Below are 21960 nucleotides of genomic sequence, written 5' to 3' on the forward strand. Positions count from 1 at the left end.
TGATATTTAATTTGTATATTCCAGAAAAAAAACAACCAATTGTGGTTTTATCACTGCATAACCTTCTGAAGTCGTCACATATCACCGCTTTGTCAGTGACTTTCACTCCTACATATTACACACTAGGAACCTTTGGGATCTGCTGTTGATGTTTCAGGACAGGACATCGACAAAAGCACATGGCTGGGATTAGGAAAGAAAGACACAAGGCAACAAATGCTGGCACGTCAGCAAAAGTAGGTGGATAGGGCTAGAAAAAAACATCGTGGTTTGGCTCTATATTCATTCGAACACCAGCTTCATGCATGAAAGTCCAGGGTTTGTTGAACCGGCATCGTCCATTTGTGTATCATTCTGCCACGACAGGTGGCGCCTGGGCAGCATATCATACCATCATGAAAGGTAGCTTTTCACATTGGTGTCTGACACCAAAATCACTTACAAAGCAGTGGTATTTGATGACTTTGGAATAAGAGGGGAAACATGTGTAGAGACAAACCCACCATGGCGATGGTTATCTGAATGGTGCTGCAACACAACACTGCAGTGAACAAATATGAGGCAAAAGTAGTAATAATACACTTTATAATCCATTATACATGAAGATGTCATTCACTTTATAATTAACAAGATGTAGACTAATCCTTACCCTTACCCTAAACTTAACCACTTCTTTTTTACCCTGATACTTCATAGCTAGCTAGTCGCTAACTTAACATTTTCATCGGGCCTCTGCTTCCAGACCAAGGAGTGAAGGGGGCTGATCTTGGACTGATGTATAGGTATGGTGGGTGAGTCATGTAGCTAGTCGATGTGTCTCGTAGCTGCTCCAGCTTGCAGCTACACCTACTAGATTGCAGGTTATGTTAAGCTAAACTATGCAGCTTCTGGCTTTAGCGTCAGAATTGGTGCACAAACATAACAGTGAGTTCTTCCCATCTAGCAATCAGCAAGAAAGTGATTATTTCCCATACTGTGGAGCATACCTTCAAGGCTATTATTAACTGAACAGTGTATTGTCATGGCTTCATCTCAAATACATTTTCCATCTTTTGGATCAGTCAATACGAGACAAAAGCGTGGGACAATATAAGTTCTACTATGAGTGAAATATGGCTTTGGTTAATGTGTTGGCACAGTATGACTTCTACAAACCATGGTAGTGTTTTCATCTTTGGCAGAATAGGCTGTTTGGTTTCACTCCAGATGAGGAAGAGGTTTCAGAAAGCTGCAGGTCAAAGGGCACTGCCTAAACCAGAACCTTGAAACTGAAAGTCTGGTGCTGAAGATGCCCTTTAGTGAAATACCAAGAGGAAGTACAGTGTGTGCCATATGGCTGTCGTGAGCAGGAAGTCTGTGTGGTGAAGGGGAAGCTGAGATGGAGAGAACAGGATGAAAAACAGAGGAGAGGAAGTTGTTGGTTCACAGGTGCAGTGCGGGGGTTTCCACATCCTCTGCCTTTCAGCTGCCGAGGCAGATACCGAGAAGAGGCTCACCGCAGACAGGAGACTGTTTACGTCAAACATAATTTACTGACACACCACAACAAATAACACACAAGGAAAAGAAGAGACACCTTAAGCAGAGACATGGTGTGGGAAATCGCAAAATGTCAGAGAATTAGAGCAAGATAGCAACAGAATTAAAGCACATAAAACAGAAAGAAAGGAACCAGTTTCAGCTCATCATTCAGCCAAGCTTCAGAGCTGTCAGCTAACTGGTGATTGAAGAGATGAATGGCCTCACATTCACTGATTTACTTCTACATGCTGAGAACATCACTTATCACCTCTAAGCAGCTCATACATACACACTGACACACATATGCACATGCAAACAGAGTAGATAGTGATCTGACTCAAAACAGGCTGTGCAAAGCTGTATTAAAGGATACCTGTAGGCTAAAACAGAGCAGACGCTATGTTATCTGCAGGTGTATGGAAAACTGACTGATCAGCAAGTGTGGATCAACAGCATTTAAAGGGGAAGTACAGCCATTTTCAAAATTCATACGTTACGCTATGACATCGCAAGTTTCAGAATTACTTTCCTAGTTTCTGGCTTTGAAAGAGAGTAGCTCATGTCTACACGTTTTGATTGAGCTTTCCTTGGCCATGGAAATTATATATTGAAATTCTTAATTTCAGTGGTGTTGGCCTTTAAAAGAATACTTGACCCACAAAATGATCACCCTGTGTTGCCTTGAATTTGTGAAGAAGACTTTGTTTTTCTTGCATGCCTCTGGTGAACGAAGAATCCCAAAATGGAGAAAATTCTGGATGAATTGAAGTCTTAGGCCCTGATCACACAAAAAGTGTTTAAGCAGCTGGAGGTGCCTTTTTGGAATTCCTTTAAATGAGAATAAGCTTTTTGTTCGCGGTTTTTGCGTTGCGACGTGCCTTGTGTCTCTGTACTCGCATTTTTGCCGGAGCACTCTGAACTCCTCAAGTTGAAAAAACTTTTTTCATCATCTTTTTTCCCATTGGATACCCAGAGCTATATGGCCCGTTGATAGACAGCAGATTATCAAACTGCCCCCAAGTCATCCTAAAATATGCCTGGAAACGGCCATCATGGAGGCGAAGCTCCTGGACCAACTGGTGGTACTCCCCATGACCCACCCTCTTTTCTAGGGTCTCATGTACCCACACAGATCTCTGTTTCCCTCTGCCCAACAAACTATTTGCTGACAGCCTCTCAGCCTCAGCTAGAGCTACAGCAAATAGAGACACCCCCTAAGCATTTTTTTTTACTAGTGGCATTTCATTTAAAGAAAGGTAGTGCAGTGCACCTCGCATTTTACAACCTGCAAAACACTTTCTGTGTGATTGGGGCCTTAGACATCCGCGTTTAACCACAGCAAAACCATATCATATCTTATCACTATATTAGGTTCAGGAAAATTTAAAGGAGCACCTCACCCACATAATGATTGTTTGTATGTCCATAACTCACTCTGTGTTATATTGAATTCTTGAGGGAAAATTTGTATTTTTCCACATGCCTCCATCGAAAAACAAAAAAAAAATCTTAAAGAATCAAAGTAAATGGAGACTTTGTGTAATAGCAGCTAAACATCTGTTTACAAAATCTCACACAACTTGTACAGTATAATCTAAGTCTCATTTATTCAGCCATATGCTCAGTACTTCCCAAACACATGCATTCCATTAAAACATTACTATTTAAAACACTTCTGCACATGTAGCACCTCTGGATGAGTGAGTACATTTGATCTCTGCTTGTGCATTTTATGGAGACGCTACTCATTCATGCATGAGACTGTGTTTAACAGGAAGCTTGTGGTTTAAATGCATGTATTTGGGAAGTACTGAGCATATGACTGGATAAATGAGACTTGGATTTTACCGTACAAGTTGTGTGAGAGTTGTGAGAATTTAATTCTGCTTTTGTTAAACTTGGCCTCCATTTACTTTAATTCACCAAGAATTTTCTCAGTGTTTGATTCGTTGTTCACCAAATCTTCTTCACAAATTCAACATAGCACAGGGTGAGCAACTGATATACAAACAATCATTGTGTGAGTGAAATGGTCCTTTAAATGACTATATTTAAAGGTGTAGTAGAACTACACACTGAAATACAGTCACTGTAATGCCATTTAAGCAGCGGCTGTTTGACCTACTTATTGTTTAACCTGCAAATAAACAAATCGATATTTACAGGGACATAAAATACTGACCAGGGAGTAACTTATTGTCGAGCCTGGGACACACTGCAACTTTTTTATATCTCCAAGTGCAAGCAATCTGTGGGTTGTGAACTAAATTTGGAACTTTGTACTTTGCGATGGGGGTGGGGGGTGCTTCACAGAGGAAGAAAAAAAGCAGTGAACCCAAAAATGAAGTCACACACATGGTACATATACTCCATAAGTGGGAGGAGTTTCCATGGGAGCATTCGCCCAGCTGTGGAGGCCACAGGTGGGGTAGTGGGGGAGGGGGGAGGAGTTAGCTGTACTCTGATTTTGTGTGTGTGTGTGTGTGTGTGTGTGTGTGTGTGTGTGTGTGTGTGTGTGCGTTAGTGTGTGATGTGTGTGTGCTTACCGCTTACTCTGTCAGGGTCTGCAGAAATTTGGGGTGCAGGGAGAGCGAGGCAGGCAGCTCGCTGGCAGCTGGATATTGTCAGGGGTTCACCAGGGGAGCTTGGATGTCAGGGTGAACGGGTTTAAGATGAAATGTGTCCACGGAGACCCTGACTCACTGTGTTTGTTTTGGGGGGAGGGGTGCCGGTGTAACATACAGATTGGGGTCTCAGATTTATTTTCTTTGAGCAGTGGTGGCCGGCGAGTGTGTGCCCCCCCATGCATTTATCTGTAAAATGTAAAGCACGTCTTGTTCTGCTACAGAGCGGCCTGTGCTTTGAGGTGATAACACAGTGCTCTTTGAAATATTGTTTTTGCAGAGCATGTTTGTGGGCGTGGGGAGAGGAGGGAGGGGGAGGGGGTGAAAGGCGGGGCGAGGCGGCTGTAAATCGATCCTTTGTTTTCGAGCTTGCATATGTGTCTGAGTAGGGCTTGTTTTGGTCCTGCTGAGGTGACTTTGAGACTAGTTCAATGTCAACACTAGAAAGAAAGTCAAAGGCAGAGGACAAAGGAATGTCTGGAAAAACTAAAACATGGTGTAAAAGTTAAGCAAAACTGACACAACATCCCGCAAATGCTGCTTTAAAATGAAACTTGTCTTCCCCTATTAGCTTATTTTCAGTGCAACATAATGCGAGCTACTACAGTAAAGATACTAATAATCTAAACTCTGAAAAACACACTGGATCTCCGGGAGGTTCGTGTCCCGCATCTGTTTCTGCTCCATGCAGCTGAGGTGAAAAGGTGGTGTGCTTCAGCTGATGTGTTTTCGCCCTTATCTACATCTGGGGAACATCTGGTTTGCATCTGGCCACGGCCTCGTAGTATAGCGCTGTTCATGAGCGTGACAATATGTGTGTTTGTGAGAGAACCAGGAGGAGAGGGCACGGATTATTTATCTGTGAGTGTGGATGTTTGTGTGCGCATGCATTACTGGCTGGATGAGAGGATGAATGAAGGGGTGAGAGAAATTTGTATGAGTTTGCCTGCAACCAATAATGTGTCGTCGTCAAACACCAGAATGCTGATCAGAAATCTTGGCATATGCAGTTTAACTTTTCTGATATCTGATATCTCATGGAATCTGTTCAACACCTGTGGCTGTCAGAAAACAACTGTACATGCATGACTTAGCAGTCAGCCTGATCTGTTTGACATTTCTGGGTGGAAGCCTCTTTAGTCTGGTTTTGCTGGTGGAAAGATTCCACTGTGGATGACATGTTTTACGAAAGTCGATGATTAAAGTGCATTAGGCATCATTAAAAACTTAAGCACCAATGTGATCATGGAGATACCAGGTTTTCACCTAACGACAACAATATATCTTTTGCCAAATTTCCATTAATAAGCGAGAAGACTTGATCAGAGTCCTCCAGATAATGAGACTCTCTCTTTGGGGGGTTGGCTGATATTTGGAGTCCCTATGTTTGGGGCCCATGGCGTTAATGCTAACAGGGCCAGCTGGACTTAGGTACAGTTTCAAAGGTATGCAGCAGCATGCTTCATCTGACTGCATGAAACCATCATGGAGAGCAAAGGTAGAAAGTTAGAGGATAATAGAAAAATGAATTGGAGGACGATAAGGGAAACCATATAAACGTGTCTTATTGATAAAAATCCATTCTCGCATTTTTACAAGTTTGGTTAACTTTCCATAATGATGTCACAGTGATGTTATCAGTCTTCAGTCTTCTTCATGTGGTTGCGTCTAGCTAACACACGCATACGGTTGGGTTAAACTAACAAACACGCATGTGGTTGCGTTTACCTAACATACACATGTGGTTGCGTTTAGCTAACACCCGTATGTGGTTGGGTTTGGCTAATACACGCATGTGTTTGGGTTTAGCTAACACACGCATGTGGGTGCGTTTAGGCAACAAAAGTACGTGGTTGGGTTAAGAATCAAATAACAGGGTTTGGCTCTAGATTCATACCGGACGCGAACAGTGACCTCTTGGGTGGTTTTTAGGTCCACCCCTCCTACCACCCACCCTACTCAGACTTTTCGCCCTCTTACCTTTCGTTGCTGTCCAGCCACATTTCCCCCTAACGCTGTCAGGAACTGTTAAACACTGATGCCGCCTGATGGCATACCATGCAGATGGGAAAGGACGGCTTTTTTTGTCGGTGTCTGACACTCAAGTCACTGGCCAAGTGCCGGTATTTGACAAAGTTGCACTTGAACTTGCCGCCCACAGACTACAGCCACCGGCCACCTAAAACATAGGCTGTGAACCTTCGTGTGAGGAAATAACTCTCCATAGCAGCTGTACGCATCATTAAAAAAGGGAAACTGGAGGACTGACAGGACAGATTCAGACGCAAGATAACCAGTGAGCACAATGACAGTTGCCCAGGAGTTGCTGTCCACAGGGTGTGTGCAAGAAAGGAACATGCAAAATCGGATCGAAAAGTAAATCTATGAGGTCTCAGTTCAGTGTGTTTGAACTTTTGCCATCTCTTTTTGAGATTTTTGGACACTGTATTTTACATTTTAAAGAATCTTGCTTGGTGTAACTTTTAAAACGTCTAATGATTTACCATTTCAACGATCTTACATCTGCAAAAAGATTTGTTTTTCCTCACTCCATTGCTTAGATTTCTCTGGACAAGAGGACCAGTGTCAGTCTGTTATGAGGCCCCTTTGAGAGGCCAGAGAGATGCAGTTCTTTCGCTCCTGATTGAAATGAGTGTGTAAAGGGGGGTTACATATCTGGATTAGATTCCTTGGAGTTATGATCTGGAACAGTGAGCCTCAAGCGGCCTGTGCTGCCGTGGGCTGGAGAGGCGAAAGGGAGTGCCCAGCTTCTATAGCCCGAAATGATGTCTCAGTTCTTCCTGGGTGAGCCTCTTTAATTCTGTCTCACAGCACTGAATGGAGACCTGCACTCTTAACCTACTTCTTATGTATGTGGCCGTGTATGTTTATAATACTCCAGTTGCTTGTGTGTGTGTAAACGTGACATTGGTTTTTAAACTGTGCATGAAACCAGTAGGGACAGCAAGAGAACAAATATGTGTGTGTGAAATCCTGTGTGTGTATGAGGAGTGAGACAGGAAACAACAAGGGGCCCACTCTCAGCCGCAAAGTAGTACTAGTGACTAGAAAGAGTCTGTACAGGGATAAAATAGGTTACTGCAGTGTGTGTATATCAAACTGAAGAGAGAGCACCATAACAACCACCACCACTGTGAATACATGTGTGAAATGCTGCTTATATAAATATATTTACACAATTAGAACAACAATGTGAACTTCCCCCTCGGGGGCCCTACAGTGGAAACTCATGATCTGTGTTAACGACAAAAAAGCTGCTTAGTTTGTACTTTAAAGTGGCCCCTGTAAGTTCCTGTGCACCAGTCATTTTTTTGTTTGTTCTCTCTTTACCTCCAGAAAAGCATTTTAGCGATGCAATCAGTGATAAGTAAGGAATAATGGTAGAAAGCACATCATTTGTAGGTGTTCATGATATCATGAGCTCATGTAGAGCTTTAAGCCTCGAGAATCATGAGTCTCATGATGTAACACAGGGTCATGGGTTTCCTGCAGGCTCCATCTCAGAGGTGCTGGAACACAGAGCTGCTTAATCCCATGTTTTGATCCCACTGCCTTGTGGGTGATTGGCCTCAAGCTTGTGACCCGATGAGAAAATATTACAGAAATATTTCTTTTTTTTTATACATGGTAAACCCATCGCATGTACCGTATAAGTGTTTTATGTAAAAGATATTGTTTGATTGAGATGAAGTTATTTTTCAGCGGACTGCAGGCAGTAGAAAACATAGGTTGAAAATAGTTGGCATACTTTTGGAGAAGTCTCAGTGCGCTGCAGCATTATCGTGTTGCGCCATCTGGCGTTGTGATAAAGCTACAGCTTCATGCTTCAATGGGAAAATCACAAGAGCCACAAAATGTCAGCTCTGAATAAGAACCTCAGCTCCAGGAGGCGGTGTGCTCTGATAGCTCCCTCTACTGGTGATTAAACAGGACTGCAGCTTTAAAGTCAGAGGCACATTGAGTGTCCACTAGGTTTTAGTGGCTCGTTCATAAAATCACCATCATATATGTTTTGGTGGGGGGGGTTTGCCTGTACAGAAGTGTGTTAAATCAGTGGGTGGGCTCTATGGGATGCCCCAGGTAGACAGCGTCAAACAGGGAGGTTAGTTAAGACAGTGGTTCTCTAATTTAATTTAATTTAATTTAATTTAATTTAATTTAATTTAAAAAACTGTCACGGAGAACCTGTTTGTCACTGTTTACACATGGGAATTATAAATTTGTGACTACTCACATTATCTTACATTATTTCCCAGTTCAATTAATATGTTATTGGTGCTTTGATGTAATTTAAAAAAAGTTTAAAAATAATTCTATAGTCATGTTTTAAAAAATATTCTATGAGTGATAGTTGGTTGTCAATTGTTAGTTTATATTAGTGAATAAAAACAAGCATTTATGTCGTGATAAGAGTGATAACACACCTTATAGAGGCTGCTAGTCTGCACAGATATAAATACAGGTGTGCCTTTAGGTTTTATCTCGCCCTTTGGTGCGCCTTGGGCACACAAAGTTTGAAAACCACTGTGTTAAGATATCTGTTGTCAGGAGAAGTAGACTCGGCCTCACCCTCTAAATAATCAGAACACTGTCTCTGCTGTATGTAAAGGCTCTCAGCAGTGAGGTTAGGGCTTATAAGAGTGCTCTTGTAATTTAGCCACTGTTTACAGCAGGAACGCCCTCTTAGAGGAGTCGGTTTTAATAGTTTTAATTTAAGTCAATTCTAAAAACTACGGATCCTTCATTTCCCCTAATTCAACTTGATATTGTCTCCTTGTTATAACCTGTCTGCGTGTTAAACACCCTCATCTTTCAAACTAGTAAATTAATTTAGACTTTTAAAATCTGCATGCTGTACCTTTAATTCCAAATTAACTGTTTTTAACATATCACCACCTCTCGAGTAAAAACAATACATTGTGAAACCTTAGATTAAATCAGATCTGATCATCCATCCACACAGCTGACAACACACACCAATAATACAAACACCTTCCCCTGATGAGAGAAGAACTGAAACTTGGAACTGAAATTTACTTCAAAGAGAATGACAACAGAGAGGTATCACCACCTCTGTTGTGGTATGCATGTAAAGCTGTATTGAAGGGTAAAATTATTGCCCACAGCTACTCAGTAATTTGCAGACTCATCTTAAAGAATTACAGAGGGCACAGGAGAATGCATCGGACCATAGTGAGAAGTCTTGAATCAAAAATTGCAAAAGAGAAAAACATGCATTCCAGAAAGACTGATATCAGGCTGCAGGCAAATCTATAAAGTTGTGAGTGTATAAACTGAAAAGACAGGACTGTCTACAAAATAAGAAATCTTTTGATACTTAATGTACTTCCTGCTGATAATACTCTTTTATATACTGTGTATATTATGTATTCTGAGGTAGGTTTTTGAATTAGGGACTAGGGCTGGAGCCTATCCCAGCTGACACTGGGTGAGAGGCAGGGTACACCCTGGACAGGTCACCAGACTATCACAGGGCTGACACATAGAGACAGACAACCATTCACACTCACATTCACACCTACGCGCAATTTAGAGTCACCAATTAACCTGCATGTCTTTGGACTGTGGGAGGAAGCTGGAGTACCCCAAGAAAACCTACGATGACACAGGGAGAACATGCAAACTCCACACAGAAGGGCTCCCTCACACTAAGCTCTAAACCCTCTGGAACCCTCTTCTTGTGGGGCAACAATGCTAACCACTGCACCAACATGCCGCCCATCATTGCACTTTAATTCAAGTAAAGGATGTGGGCAACTTTTCCATTAATGGACCAACTGTGATCATATTTGCCACTGCTGAAGGGTACCTTCAGTGTTTTCCAACCTGGACCCTATTTTCTTATATTTTTGTGTTTCTAAATGACTCACAGGAACAACAATTTCTGAAACTGGTCCAGTATTAAGGAAGAGGCCTGCAGCTGGCAGCTGCAAAACAGATTGTAATGTTACCATTTGGAGGAACATGCAATGTCAATGTACATCCAATAAAAGTGTTTGTTTTTGCCACTGACAGGGGCAGATGATTAGTGTAAGTTTCTGACAACTTATGGAAAAGATCCCTACAGAGATAGACCTTTTTGTTAAGGAGTAAGATCCTTTTTGTTTAACCAGAAGTGGCTCCAAAATCGTCATTGCAAATTCCACCAGACTCCATTTAAATAAACATTATTTTTATTGTCATAAGACACACTCCAATTCAGTGTTGACAGAAACAAAATGAAACAAAATAAAACCATCTTGGCTCGTCTTTCCACTGCTCCAACAATCACCAACTCTGGTATGGTTGAAATAAACCCTTAACTCACGCAGTTAGATGTGAAAATATGCTGCCTCTGTGTACACTAAAATGACCATTTATTTAAATGGAGTTTGGTGGAATTGGCGATGGCGACTTAGGGGCTGTTTGTGGTTAAACAAAAAGGATCTTATTCTTTTAACAAAAGGTCTAACTCTGTAGGGATCATTTCTACAATGTTGTCAAACACTTATAATAACAATCTGAGTCTGTCAGTGGCAAAAACAAGCACTTTTAGTGGATGTAGATTGATGGTGCACAAATGCCCCGAGTGGGTACATTGCACTCGGTTTCGCCTCTGTTGGCTGCAGCCCTCTTGCTCAATATTGGACCAATTCCAAATATTATTGTTCCTTTTAGTCACTTGGACACAAAAACATGGGAAAATAAGATCCAGGTTGAAAAAACAATCTCACCCTTTAATTTCTATTTCAGTTATTTTGCCCAAGAAAAAAAAATAGGCTGAATCTTCGTATTCTTCCCTCATAAATCAGTGCGCTAAAATCTTTCCAACAGAGTAACTGAGGATGTGAACCCATCCACTTGGTCTAACGGCCTGTTTGGCCTGAGGCAGTAATAAAAAAAACATGTGCCACTGATTTTCTGTGCTGGCACTGACCAGCCGAACAGCTGAGCACTGATAGTAATGACGTTAATGTCAATGCAGCAGTGCTGAAATCCATGAGCGCCCCACCCCTCTATCCCACAAGCAAAAACAGTGCCTGACTGCTCTGTTTGTTTGTCTTAACTGCTATACTCTGTTGCTATAATGTCCACTGGCACGCATTCGTCTCGTCCCCAGGTTATGTCACATTCCTGGGAACGTGTCGGGACAGAGTGCTCACCTGAAACTTGGCAGGGAGCAATCACGCGCGCTATCTTTTCATTCAGCAGAGGAATGTCATGTTTCCACCTCAGCTGCAGGATGACATGATTCCTTAACATTCTGCCAATCCCCTGAGCTGAGGAGCACCTTCAGAGCCTCTGTTTTGTCTCCTATCTGTCTTGGTAAACTGAGATTTTGAGTGAACAGCAGTAGTTTTGGACACACAAGCTGGGAAATGTCTGATCACACCTGTATCCTGCTCTCAAATCTCATATCCACAGCTCCCATTTCACACTTCCTGCCTCTCTCTGTTGTCTTTTCTCTTGCATTTGATCCTGTGCTGCCAGTTTCACCTTTTTTTCCGCCCCATCTCTCTCACTCTGTGTCACTATATGTCGATGAACCAGTCATGGCAGTGACATGTGGAATTTTTCATTACCTCGCCCCAGGGGCACCATGCTGCCTCTGCCTGTGTATCCTACTGCTTTTTTTTCCAACCCTGCCTTCCCTCTCTCTCTCTCACACACACACACTCTCACACACACACTCATTCTCTCTGTGGCATTATTCTGAGTCAGCCCGTGGCGAGGTCTGTGGTTTGTTGTTTGTCATGCAGCCAGCTGTATGGGGCAGTCGTAGTAGTAGCCGTCAGTGACTGATCTCCTCTCCATGGCCTGTCGTCCCCCCGGCTCTGGCTCCTACACTGTGGTTATCATCCCGCTCAGGACCAGCCTCTACAGCCTGGACGCACTTCGCTTCTTCCTATGGGTGAGGAGGGGGTTGGTGTGTGTGTGTGTGTGTGCATGTGTGTTTTGAAAAAGGAACTGAGTCTAATCAGTTACATCTCACTGTGTCTTTGCTGTGTGTAAATGTAAGTGTGATTCCTATCAGCTGCTGTGTGTATACTCACGTGAAGCACAATATTTTCTGGACAACAGGCAAAATGACTGTAGTTATACTCCACAGACTTGTTGTTATGTATGTTTAAAAGCTGGCTTTAAAATTTCAGTTGAAAGGATATGATTTATTACTCAAAGTTAAAAGCGTTCACTGCTTCTCGAGTGTGTGTAAGTGTCACCAGATTGGTACATTTGGCTGAGGCACATTCACATGACCTTTTCTTCTCTTCTGGAATGTGGAACAAATGATTTACGTGTCTATTTTTGGGAATTTTATAGAGGAGGGTGCACCATTTTGCAAAAATGTAATATTTCAGTTTGATAGGTTTCTTTATGTTTTGGCTCAGTTTAGACATATAGGCTGCACAGTACATACAGTACATGCAATACATATAATGTTGTGGTACTAGACTACATCATATTGAGAGGTGTTTGTAATTTTTTGTCCTTCTCATTTACATAAATGAGGGGGCAAAAAATTAGAAACACCTGTGGTTATAGTGCAGTCCATTACACAACCATCACCACTAACTATGATCTCAATTATACACATATAACTGAATTATAAACATCTATAACTGTCAAAAAACTGAACATTAGAGATATCATAAAAGTAGATTTTGGATTGGATTGCATTAGACTGTGCAGGTGTACCTAATAAAGTGGCCACTGAGTGTATTGAGATATGTATTTCTAAAATAGAGTCTGTTTAACGACAGCATTTAAAGCAGTTCTCAAATTCTCGACCAGCTGCACAATATCTGTACATTATGTTAATGTTCACACTAAGAGCACTGGCAAGTACATGTGTCTACGTATAGGAGACAATCAGGACCAGGCATCAGGGGGCAAAAAAGAAGGGGAAAATTATTTATTTTGCATTATGATAATGAAATTGAAATGCCCAGAATGAAGTTGAAATATCAAGAATTAAGTTGAAATATTGAAAACAGAATAGGTAAAAGAGCAGCATGGTGGTGTGGTGGTTAGCACTCTCGCCTCACAGCAAGAGGGTTGCCGGTTCGATCCCGGGCGTGGGAGCCCTTCTGTGTGGAGTTTGCATGTTCTCCCCGTGTCAGCGTGGGTTCTCTCCGGGCACTCCGGCTTCCTCCCACAGTCCAAAGACATGCAGATTGGGGACTAGGTTAATTGATAACTCTAAATTGTCCATAGGTGTGAATGTGAGTGTGAATGGTTGTTTGTCTCTATGTGTCAGCCCTGTGATAGTCTGGCGACCTGTCCAGGGTGTACCCTGCCTCTCGCCCGATGTAGCTGGGATAGGCTCCAGCCCCCCCGCGACCCTCAAGAGGATGAAGCGGTTAGAAGATGAATGAATGAATGAATGAATAGGTAAAAATATCTAGACTTATTAGAAATGCCAACAATAAAGTCAAAATATCGAGAATAAAGTCGAAATGTCATGAATTAAGTTTAACTTTCAGTATTAGTGCCAGGCATAAGAAGAGATAAATCAGAGGAGGAAGGTTTTTTGTTTGTTTGTTTGTTTGTTTTTTGCATATTCTCGAAATTTTGACTTATTTCTTATGATCCAATATTTAAAATTAAAAAAAAATCTTGATTCTCTAATTTGTTCTCCTTGAACCTGGCCCCAACACTCTTCTGTATCTTTAAGCATTTGAAAGCTCTATAAATAAAATATATCATATTATTTTAATATTTGGAAGGAGTGTCAACAGAAATGCATAGTTACAGTATGATGCCATGAGTAATGGAAAAACTGAAATAATTATTTCAAGTTCCGGCACCAATCCCCTTCAGAAAAAATTAAAAATTATTTATTATTTTAATTTTCTTAAATTTTGATTCATTATTTTGTTTTTTTTTATACTTTATTAATCCAGTCATACTGTCAACTTATATTTATGTTGACTTTACTTAAATGTTATCAAATTTAAATATATTTGCTTTAAAAAGACTGGATTCGGCCTTTAAAACACTCAGTATGTGTACTTTTTTATAGGGACAACAGTTTATGTTACAAAACAAACATCAGGACAATAATTTTATTTCCTCTGCTGACTACAAAATTTTTGTCAAAATTTAATAACTTACATTTTGTGAAAGATAAAGAGTGGACAAAGAGCAATGACAAATATATTAGGGAGAGACATGGGAAAAAAAATATTATGAAAATCAACAAAGTTTGCTAAATTAAACAACATTACAATGTCATTCATTTGATACTGCCATAATATATGTGTACATTTTTAATTGTGAATTGAAAAACAAAAATATATTGACAACTGAACTGATCTTGTCTGACCAAACTGCAGCACTTACTGTGTATTTTTGAGACAACTAAATTATTTGTGTAAACACAATATAAACATGCTTTCTTTTCATGCTGGACATTTAACTTAAATGCTTAAATTGACTCTGTTTCCAGGCAGTTTTTTTCACCTTTGCTACGTGTCTGAATGTTTTGGAGGTAGCATGGCTGCAGTCATCCCAGTGACACATTCCCACGAGTCAAGTCTGCACCTCGCAACTTCCTGTTAAAGGCTCGATATAACCAGTTTCCCAGTAACTGTAAATCTATTATAATGAGAGGAGCTGTCAAACAGTAACTGACATTTCATATTGTTATTGTTATTATTATTGTAGATATACAGCTGTAAGGCCCTACCTAAAGTTGATTTTTTTGGGGGTGTATTTTGAAATTTGATTAATCAAACACAGCTAAAATTAAATATTCACTCGTGATACAACAGTGTCAAGAGTTTCTAATTTCCTCCACTGATTACATTTCAATTGACAAAGTGACTGCGACGTCCTGCTCTAACTAGAGGTGGATCGCCCACCATCATATATTATGATTCCCTGCTTGTTAGCTCTGTGTGAGGCCATTTAAAGTGCATGTTATCCAACAGCGAGTGGACAATGGGACTAAAGGCCTCCTGCTGCTCTGTAGATTGGCTCTGCTGATAGAAACAAAGCCTTGGGGCCTCTGGAAGACAACAGGCAGCGCTGTGCCCATCACACTGCTTTACATCAGGCTGCAGGCCCGGTTTTTGGTGGTCAGGCTTGTTAGTCAGCCCCATGGTGCCGTCAAAATACACACCCTCAACTAACCAAACTGGTTCTGTCATCAAACTTAACATTTAGGATGGATTTTAAAGGGACAGTTCACCCCAAAATCAAAAATACATTTTTTCCCTCTTACCTGTAGTGCTGTTTATCACTCTAGATTGTTTTGGTGTGAGTTGACAGGTGTTGGAGATATCGGCCATAGAGATGTCTGCCTTCTCTCTAATATAGATGGCACTCAGCTTGTGGTGCTCAAAGTGCCAAAAACACACATTTGAAAAACTCAACAGCAATGTCTCTTTCCAGAAATCATGACCTGGTTACTCAAGATAATCCACAGACCTTGTTGTGAGCAGTTACATGTAGGAACTATTGTCTTTCTGCTGAACTACACCCTCCAATGGTATCACTCCACAGAAGGAAGCATGCTTTTTAACTTGGTTGAACACCCAACTCGTCAAATACCAACACTTCGTCAGTGGCCCTTGGCATCAGATATGTACTGACGGCTGAGGAACACTTAGAGCAACTGCCATAATATAAAGAGTGAAAGTCTGCATAGGGCAGGCAGGAGGGGATGTGGATGGGTCAAATAAGCTCGGGACTTTCACCTGGGAGACCACTGTTCATTTACTGTGGGAAACCAAAAGTCATTTGAGTTATTTTAGTAACAACATAGGGTTCTAGCATGTGTAACAAAGTATGCTAGTGACATGACACTGATGACTGCAATACTTTCATAAGTGTCTTATGTCATCTGCCACATGACAGAATAAGTTTCCTACAAGGTTGATGAGCATCAGAACCAGAAACAGTGACACATGGGAAGTATGTTTTTCTAAACCTGAACACGTGTTTTGTTGCCCACACCAAAGAAAGTAAACCTAAAATCGGAAGGGGTTTTGTACCTACTTTCTAAGTTTATTTTAAAAAAGAATATACACATTTAACTGTGCATTTCCTGTCAAAACAGAAGTTTATTTTGAAAAGACACAATGCATTTAACCAACATAAATTGTCACACCATCCATAAGGATCATAAACTGATGCTTGAGGGGTACATACGGTGTTACAGTTGGACAAGAAGGGCCACTGACCAAGTGTTGGTCAAGATGGGAGTGAGACTGTGGTGTGCATCCGCTCATGGACAAGAGACTCATGATCATGACAGCACAAGACGTTAACGTCAATAGCATCTTCCTTGGCTGAGTTGTAACATTAGCTAGCCCAGTGATGCTAGGTGAGCTAGCAGTAGATGCACACTTCCTTCTGCGCAATGATACAACTGGTGGGTGTAGTTCGGTAGACAGAAAGTAGTTCCTACATGAAACTGTTCACAACAAGGTCTGTGGATTATCTTGAGTAACCGGGTCATGATTTCAGGGAAGAGACATTGCTGTTGAGTTTCAAATGTATTGTTTGATACTTTGAGCCACAAGCTGAGTGCCATCCATAATATTGGAGAAAAGGCAAACAGTCCCCGTAAGTATTTGTGGGAACTTTTCTGCTTTATTGGAAAGGTAGACAGTGAAACTGAAGGGGGGTGACATGCAAAGGTCGGCTGCTTAACTTGACCCTTGGTGTGATAACATGGTCAGCATTTTGGGAAGTTCCAATTGTTCAGTTTAGGTTACGATGTAAAATTCACATAAACCTGATCGAGCTGTATTCTCCCGCCTCAGGTTAAGCGTCTGAGGGAACTAGAGAAAGAGAAGGACGCTCTGTGCTCCGGTCTGGAGGTCCTGGAGAAGGCCCGTCTCTGGTACCTCCAGCGGCTGGAGGAGAACAGAGCGAGGCAGGAAAACATCGAAATCAAGACGGGGCTCAGCTGCCAGGAAGGTGCAGCAGAGGTACGAGGCAGGGGTGGGTATGGGGCCTCACTGATTTAACCAATCATAATTCAGTGTACTGTCACTTATGGAGTCTCTAAGCACCCACCTGTTTGTATGTGTGCAGGCTCAGTCTTGCCTCCTCAGGTCTCGCATTCAGCGGGTGAACGGCTCCCTGGGTTCCGTGATGAGTGAACCCAATGTCACCAGCTGCAGCAACCCCTCTCTGCCTGACGCGGTGGCAGACAGCGACCTCCGGTGGCACAACACAGTACTGACTCAGGTAAGGAGAAGAGAAACTGAAGGTGAGGTAGAGGAAGGAGGAGGTAAATTGTACGTAGGCCTTGAAAGGCTTCAAACACATCTTTAAGGTCATGTTTTATGCTCATCTATTGTGAAATAATTATTTTAAAGTGAGTGTTTTTCCCCTTTAATTTGCCTTTAGTAACAGAGGATGCTTTTTCCATAACTCTTGATTGATGATATGTCTGTATTCTTCTCCTCTGACAGGAGGTGTGTAACAAGAATCATCAGATCTCCATATTAGAATGGGAAAAAGACGCTCTCCTCGAACAGCTTGATGAGCTGCAGGCCCACTGATGGCACACACACACATGAGCTGTAATGCAAATTTACATTGACCTTTGGGTAACACAGTTGCTAACTTTAAACCACTTGTAAATATGTATTTAAGTGAATAAATTAAAGATGCATCATTAGCTTCTGTGTGCTCCTTTCAATACGAACCAGTTTTGCTGAAGCGTTGAATAACCTGACTAGCGTGTTAATGTTGCTGTAATGAGTCAGTAACTGATTTTATCATAGCCGAGCCCTGCTGTTATATACACCATGAAATAACTTCCCATTAACAGCACACGCTGTGAACATAATAGGGATTTGCAGTTAATCTTATAATGATACCAATAAGCCTTTTTTCCTCTTGATGTAACAATTACTGCAATTTTGGGATTCATTATATTATCATAAGGCTCAGACTGTTAGCTTTTAAGTACACTTTGTACTCCTGTAGGTGACTGTGTGAAAAAGGTGCAGTGGGTGGACAAAATAATAGAAATACTTCTCAATACAGCACAATAGAGCTGCAACGATTTTAAATGCCAACTATTTAAATAATCGATCAAACGTTTCAAGCAAAAATATCAAACATTTACTGTTTCCAGCCTCTTAAATTCAAGAATTGGCTGCTGATCTTTGTCATTTATGATAGTGAATAAGGAGTCTTTGGGTTTGGGGCTTTCTGGTTGGACAAAAGAAGCTTGTCACTTTTGGTTCTGGGAAATTGTGATGAGCATTTTTCACATATTTTTGAAATTTTGCATTTTTAGACTAATCGATGAGTTGATTAATGGTGAAAACAATCAGCCAATTAGACAAGAATGAAAATAATCATTAGTTGCAACCCTACAGGGCAATATGTCTGATGGTCGTCGGTCATTCCTGTTATGCAGCATCATTTCTGTCCCCATGGATTACTTCCTCATATTTTCTTAAAACATGTCAAATATTTATTGCAGATGGTTCAAATTATAATGCACATTAAAAATACTTTTTGTTTTACTCTACTGGCATTTTTTGGTACATGTGCTCGAAATTACCACGTCCCTAGAGCAAAGTAATTAACACCCTACAAGAACTACAAGCCAAAATATCCCTTAATAGCTTCATAGGCTATACAGCTATATGACTACCAGAACTATACTCATTCATTATTACTATTATTATTGTGATTATTTAACTATTTTCATAATTCCCTGTGTATCCCTGAAGTCATTTCCTCTCTGCTAGTTTGTAGTTTCTTGACTTGCACACAAAAAACTACAATTCCATTGAGACCATTTTCAGGAGGAGACACAGCCATGAGGGAACTCAAACAAGCAAAATAGAGTGAGCATACACTATCACTCATTTTCCCCTAATGTTTCACATGTTGATCTGTATGTCACACTTTGAAGTTTTACCCTGTCAGGCTGAATTATGAAGACAGTTGGTATGGGAAAAAAAATGTAAAAATTTATTTGATATATAATCAAAAAAATGTTGTGTTAATATGTATGTGCTAGCTTATCTCAAAATACCTTATAGATCTGTAGACCAATACAAACCAGTCCTCCCATAAAGATTAGTATTTAAGTGCCTGAGACTGGCCAGTACGTTTTCCCTGCAGTTAAACATTACACTGCTCTTATATAATGCAAACCCTGACCCAACCCTACAAAACATTGTTTTTCCAAAAGTTGTGGGGCCCAAATGCTGTGGCACAAGTACTGTACTTAAGAACAATTTAGGTATTTTCAGGTAAATAACATAACTCCGCTACATTTTTTCCAACACTTGTGTTACTTTTGAAATTAAAAGTTCACATAAAAAACATGATCAATACCTAAAATATGATCTTTTTCTGTAGATTAACTACAAAAAAATTATTCAAAGCAGTTATGAAATTGTTTCGCCTTGACCAATTACAACATGAATGTACTGCTTGCATTTTAATGCATCAATATTTTTGGATTTTAACACTTTTATCAACATGCCACGGGTTTAATTACTATTATATTTTATCTATTGACAATGTTTAGCTGCAAAATTGGCACTATTTTTTTGTAGGAAAGCAAAATCAGTTGAATCCAAATAATTTTTCAGCACCGATACATTAAATGTGCTTTTGCAGTGAAATTAAATTTCCAAGGCAGCAAAGAGACCTTTAAGTATTTTAGCTGAAGTGTATCAGTATTTTCCCTGCAGCATGCAGAGGACAGCCCTGCATCATTGTGTGTCCTGTTCCTCGCACTTGTTCCGTTTCCGTGTCTGAATGTGGGCTCTCTGTCTTGACATGTCGCAGCAGCCTTTCCCGGTGGTCCCGCACTGATCTTACCTCAACTGATAAACTTTATCTGTCCAAGCCATCGTGCATGCTTGCAGGTATTTTCTCTCCTGCTTTGCACAAATCTGCAGCCATACACACAGAGGACAACATTAGCAGAGCTCAAATATAGAAATCTAATCTCTTTTCTTGCTACATTTCAACAAACCAATCTCTGTTTCACTGCTTAGCTACTTTACTTTTCGTTTGCCTTCTCATTTTCATGCTCCATATCTTTAATCAGAATCCTTGTTTGTTTGCTCATCCTCACGAGGTGAATAGTGAAGTTATTGTCTGCAAGTGTGTGTGTACTCTGAGGTATGGTGGCTGTGTGTCCCTGCCTGTATGTGTGGAAAGATGTTTTGTTACTTTGCGCTTCAGTGACTGGCCAGAAGTTTGGGAGGTAAATGGATTTGATAGAAGAGAGTAGCACATGTTGTAACATATTCACAGAATTTGATAATGTAGGGCAGCAATACTTGCTTTGCCCGAGGGAGTGCAACAACCCTGTCACCAGAAGAAAATGTTGGCATTGTATGTTTTTTGTGAACCATGAATATGTTAAATTTTTTAAAAGAATCATATCCACATTTTGTAAAGTGGTGTAGTATATGAGCTGACTGTCATCTGGAGGTGGAGGGGATAGTGGATGGTTTGTCACCTATGCCAGGCACTGACCACTTTTTAAGGCCAACAAACAAAACCACTTGTGAAAGAAAAAGGTAGCAGGAGCGCTACTGGTGTCCCTCAGATGGCGCCCATAGATGAAAAGATATTCCCAAAAAATGCATACATAATCAGGTCCAGGCACTCAAAGGCACTAGAAACATTAAACATACACCAAGGCACAAGCCAATACATGTTGGTGATGTATTTTTCAAACCATCTTAAGTGCCTAGACCTGCATCATTGACATGGGTGCAGATCTGATGACAAGTCTGGGGGGGGACACAATCAGTTTTGATTTTTTTTTAATTGCACGCGTGCAAATCATGCCCACAGAGCGCTTGAGATTGCCAGCATATTTCATGATTTCATAGAAGCTCATCACCATCACCAAGTCATTCAAAAAGCACTACAAAGAGAATCATATGCTTACCTTTACTGTTTATTTCTCTTAAACAGCCAGTAGTACATGGAACCAGCCATCACCCTCCTTTTCACTGCTTCGCTGTTAGTTAATGCTACTTCTAGTCTCAGGGTCTCAGGCATGTTATGTCCACTCACGTTTTCATCTCTCGCCTCTCACGGATTCCCATTTCTCCTCATCATCTTCCCTTTCTCCCAGTATATAGGACTACTGTATACATTTGTTCAATTTCAATCATTTAAGCTATTTAGAATTGGGGGGGACAATTTGTGATTTTCAGAATTTGGGGGGGACATGTCCTCACCACAACCAAATGTTTTTGTGCCTAAAGTTTCAACATATCCACAACATAATACCTTGCAAATATAATGTATCCATGGTTTGTTGAAACGTACAATGCCAATTTAACATGCCAATGTAACATATTTGTGGTTTTCCTAAATGCTATAGCGTAGGCAACTGGACTTGCTTGCGTTTGTTGAAGACGTTTCACCTCTCATCCAAGAAGCTTCTTCTGTTCTAAATGACTGGTATGAAGTTGCAGGCTATAAACCCTGCGAAATATCTTCAAGAAGCACAAGCAAGTCCAGTTGCCTACGATATTAGCACTTACGATTACCATGACCTGGATGACTGAGAATCTTCACCGACTATCTGTGGTTTGCAGACATGTACAATGCCAACATAATGTGCACATGTAACATATCCATTGTTTGTAGAAACATACAATGCCAATATAACATGCAAATGTGACCAATTACCCCTCACTGCAATGTGCAGTAAGGGTGGTGCTCAAGTAACATATTTGTGGTTTGCAGAAATGTACAATACCAAGTGAGTTGTTTGGAAAATAACAGGAAGCCGGTGGAATGAAAGGTCTATGATTGACCCTTAAATGCAGTC

At 40.8% G+C, this 21960-nt stretch overlaps 1 protein-coding gene across 1 annotated transcript; it reads left to right on the top strand.

Moving 5' to 3' along the window:
- Positions 1-11380: 11380 nt before the first annotated feature.
- sapcd1 (suppressor APC domain containing 1) lies at positions 11381-17805 on the top strand. The gene is made up of 4 exons (XM_049566670.1): positions 11381-12078; positions 16940-17107; positions 17214-17369; positions 17597-17805. Exons 1-4 carry the CDS (start codon positions 11980-11982, stop codon positions 17684-17686), a joined length of 513 nt encoding a protein of 170 aa, XP_049422627.1. The 5' UTR covers positions 11381-11979; the 3' UTR covers positions 17687-17805.
- Positions 17806-21960: the final 4155 nt, after the last annotated feature.

Source organism: Epinephelus fuscoguttatus, linkage group LG22, assembly GCF_011397635.1.
Source record: "Epinephelus fuscoguttatus linkage group LG22, E.fuscoguttatus.final_Chr_v1".
Taxonomy (NCBI): Eukaryota; Metazoa; Chordata; class Actinopteri; order Perciformes; family Serranidae; genus Epinephelus; species Epinephelus fuscoguttatus.

Bases quoted from the DNA above. Each gene is read 5' to 3' on its own strand.
- sapcd1 (XM_049566670.1), top strand. From the start codon at position 11,980: ATGGCCTGTCGTCCCCCCGGCTCTGGCTCCTACACTGTGGTTATCATC. The intron at 17,108-17,213 runs GTACGAGGCAGG...GTATGTGTGCAG, and splicing joins GCCAGGAAGGTGCAGCAGAG to GCTCAGTCTTGCCTCCTCAG. The intron at 17,370-17,596 runs GTAAGGAGAAGA...CTCCTCTGACAG, and splicing joins ACAACACAGTACTGACTCAG to GAGGTGTGTAACAAGAATCA.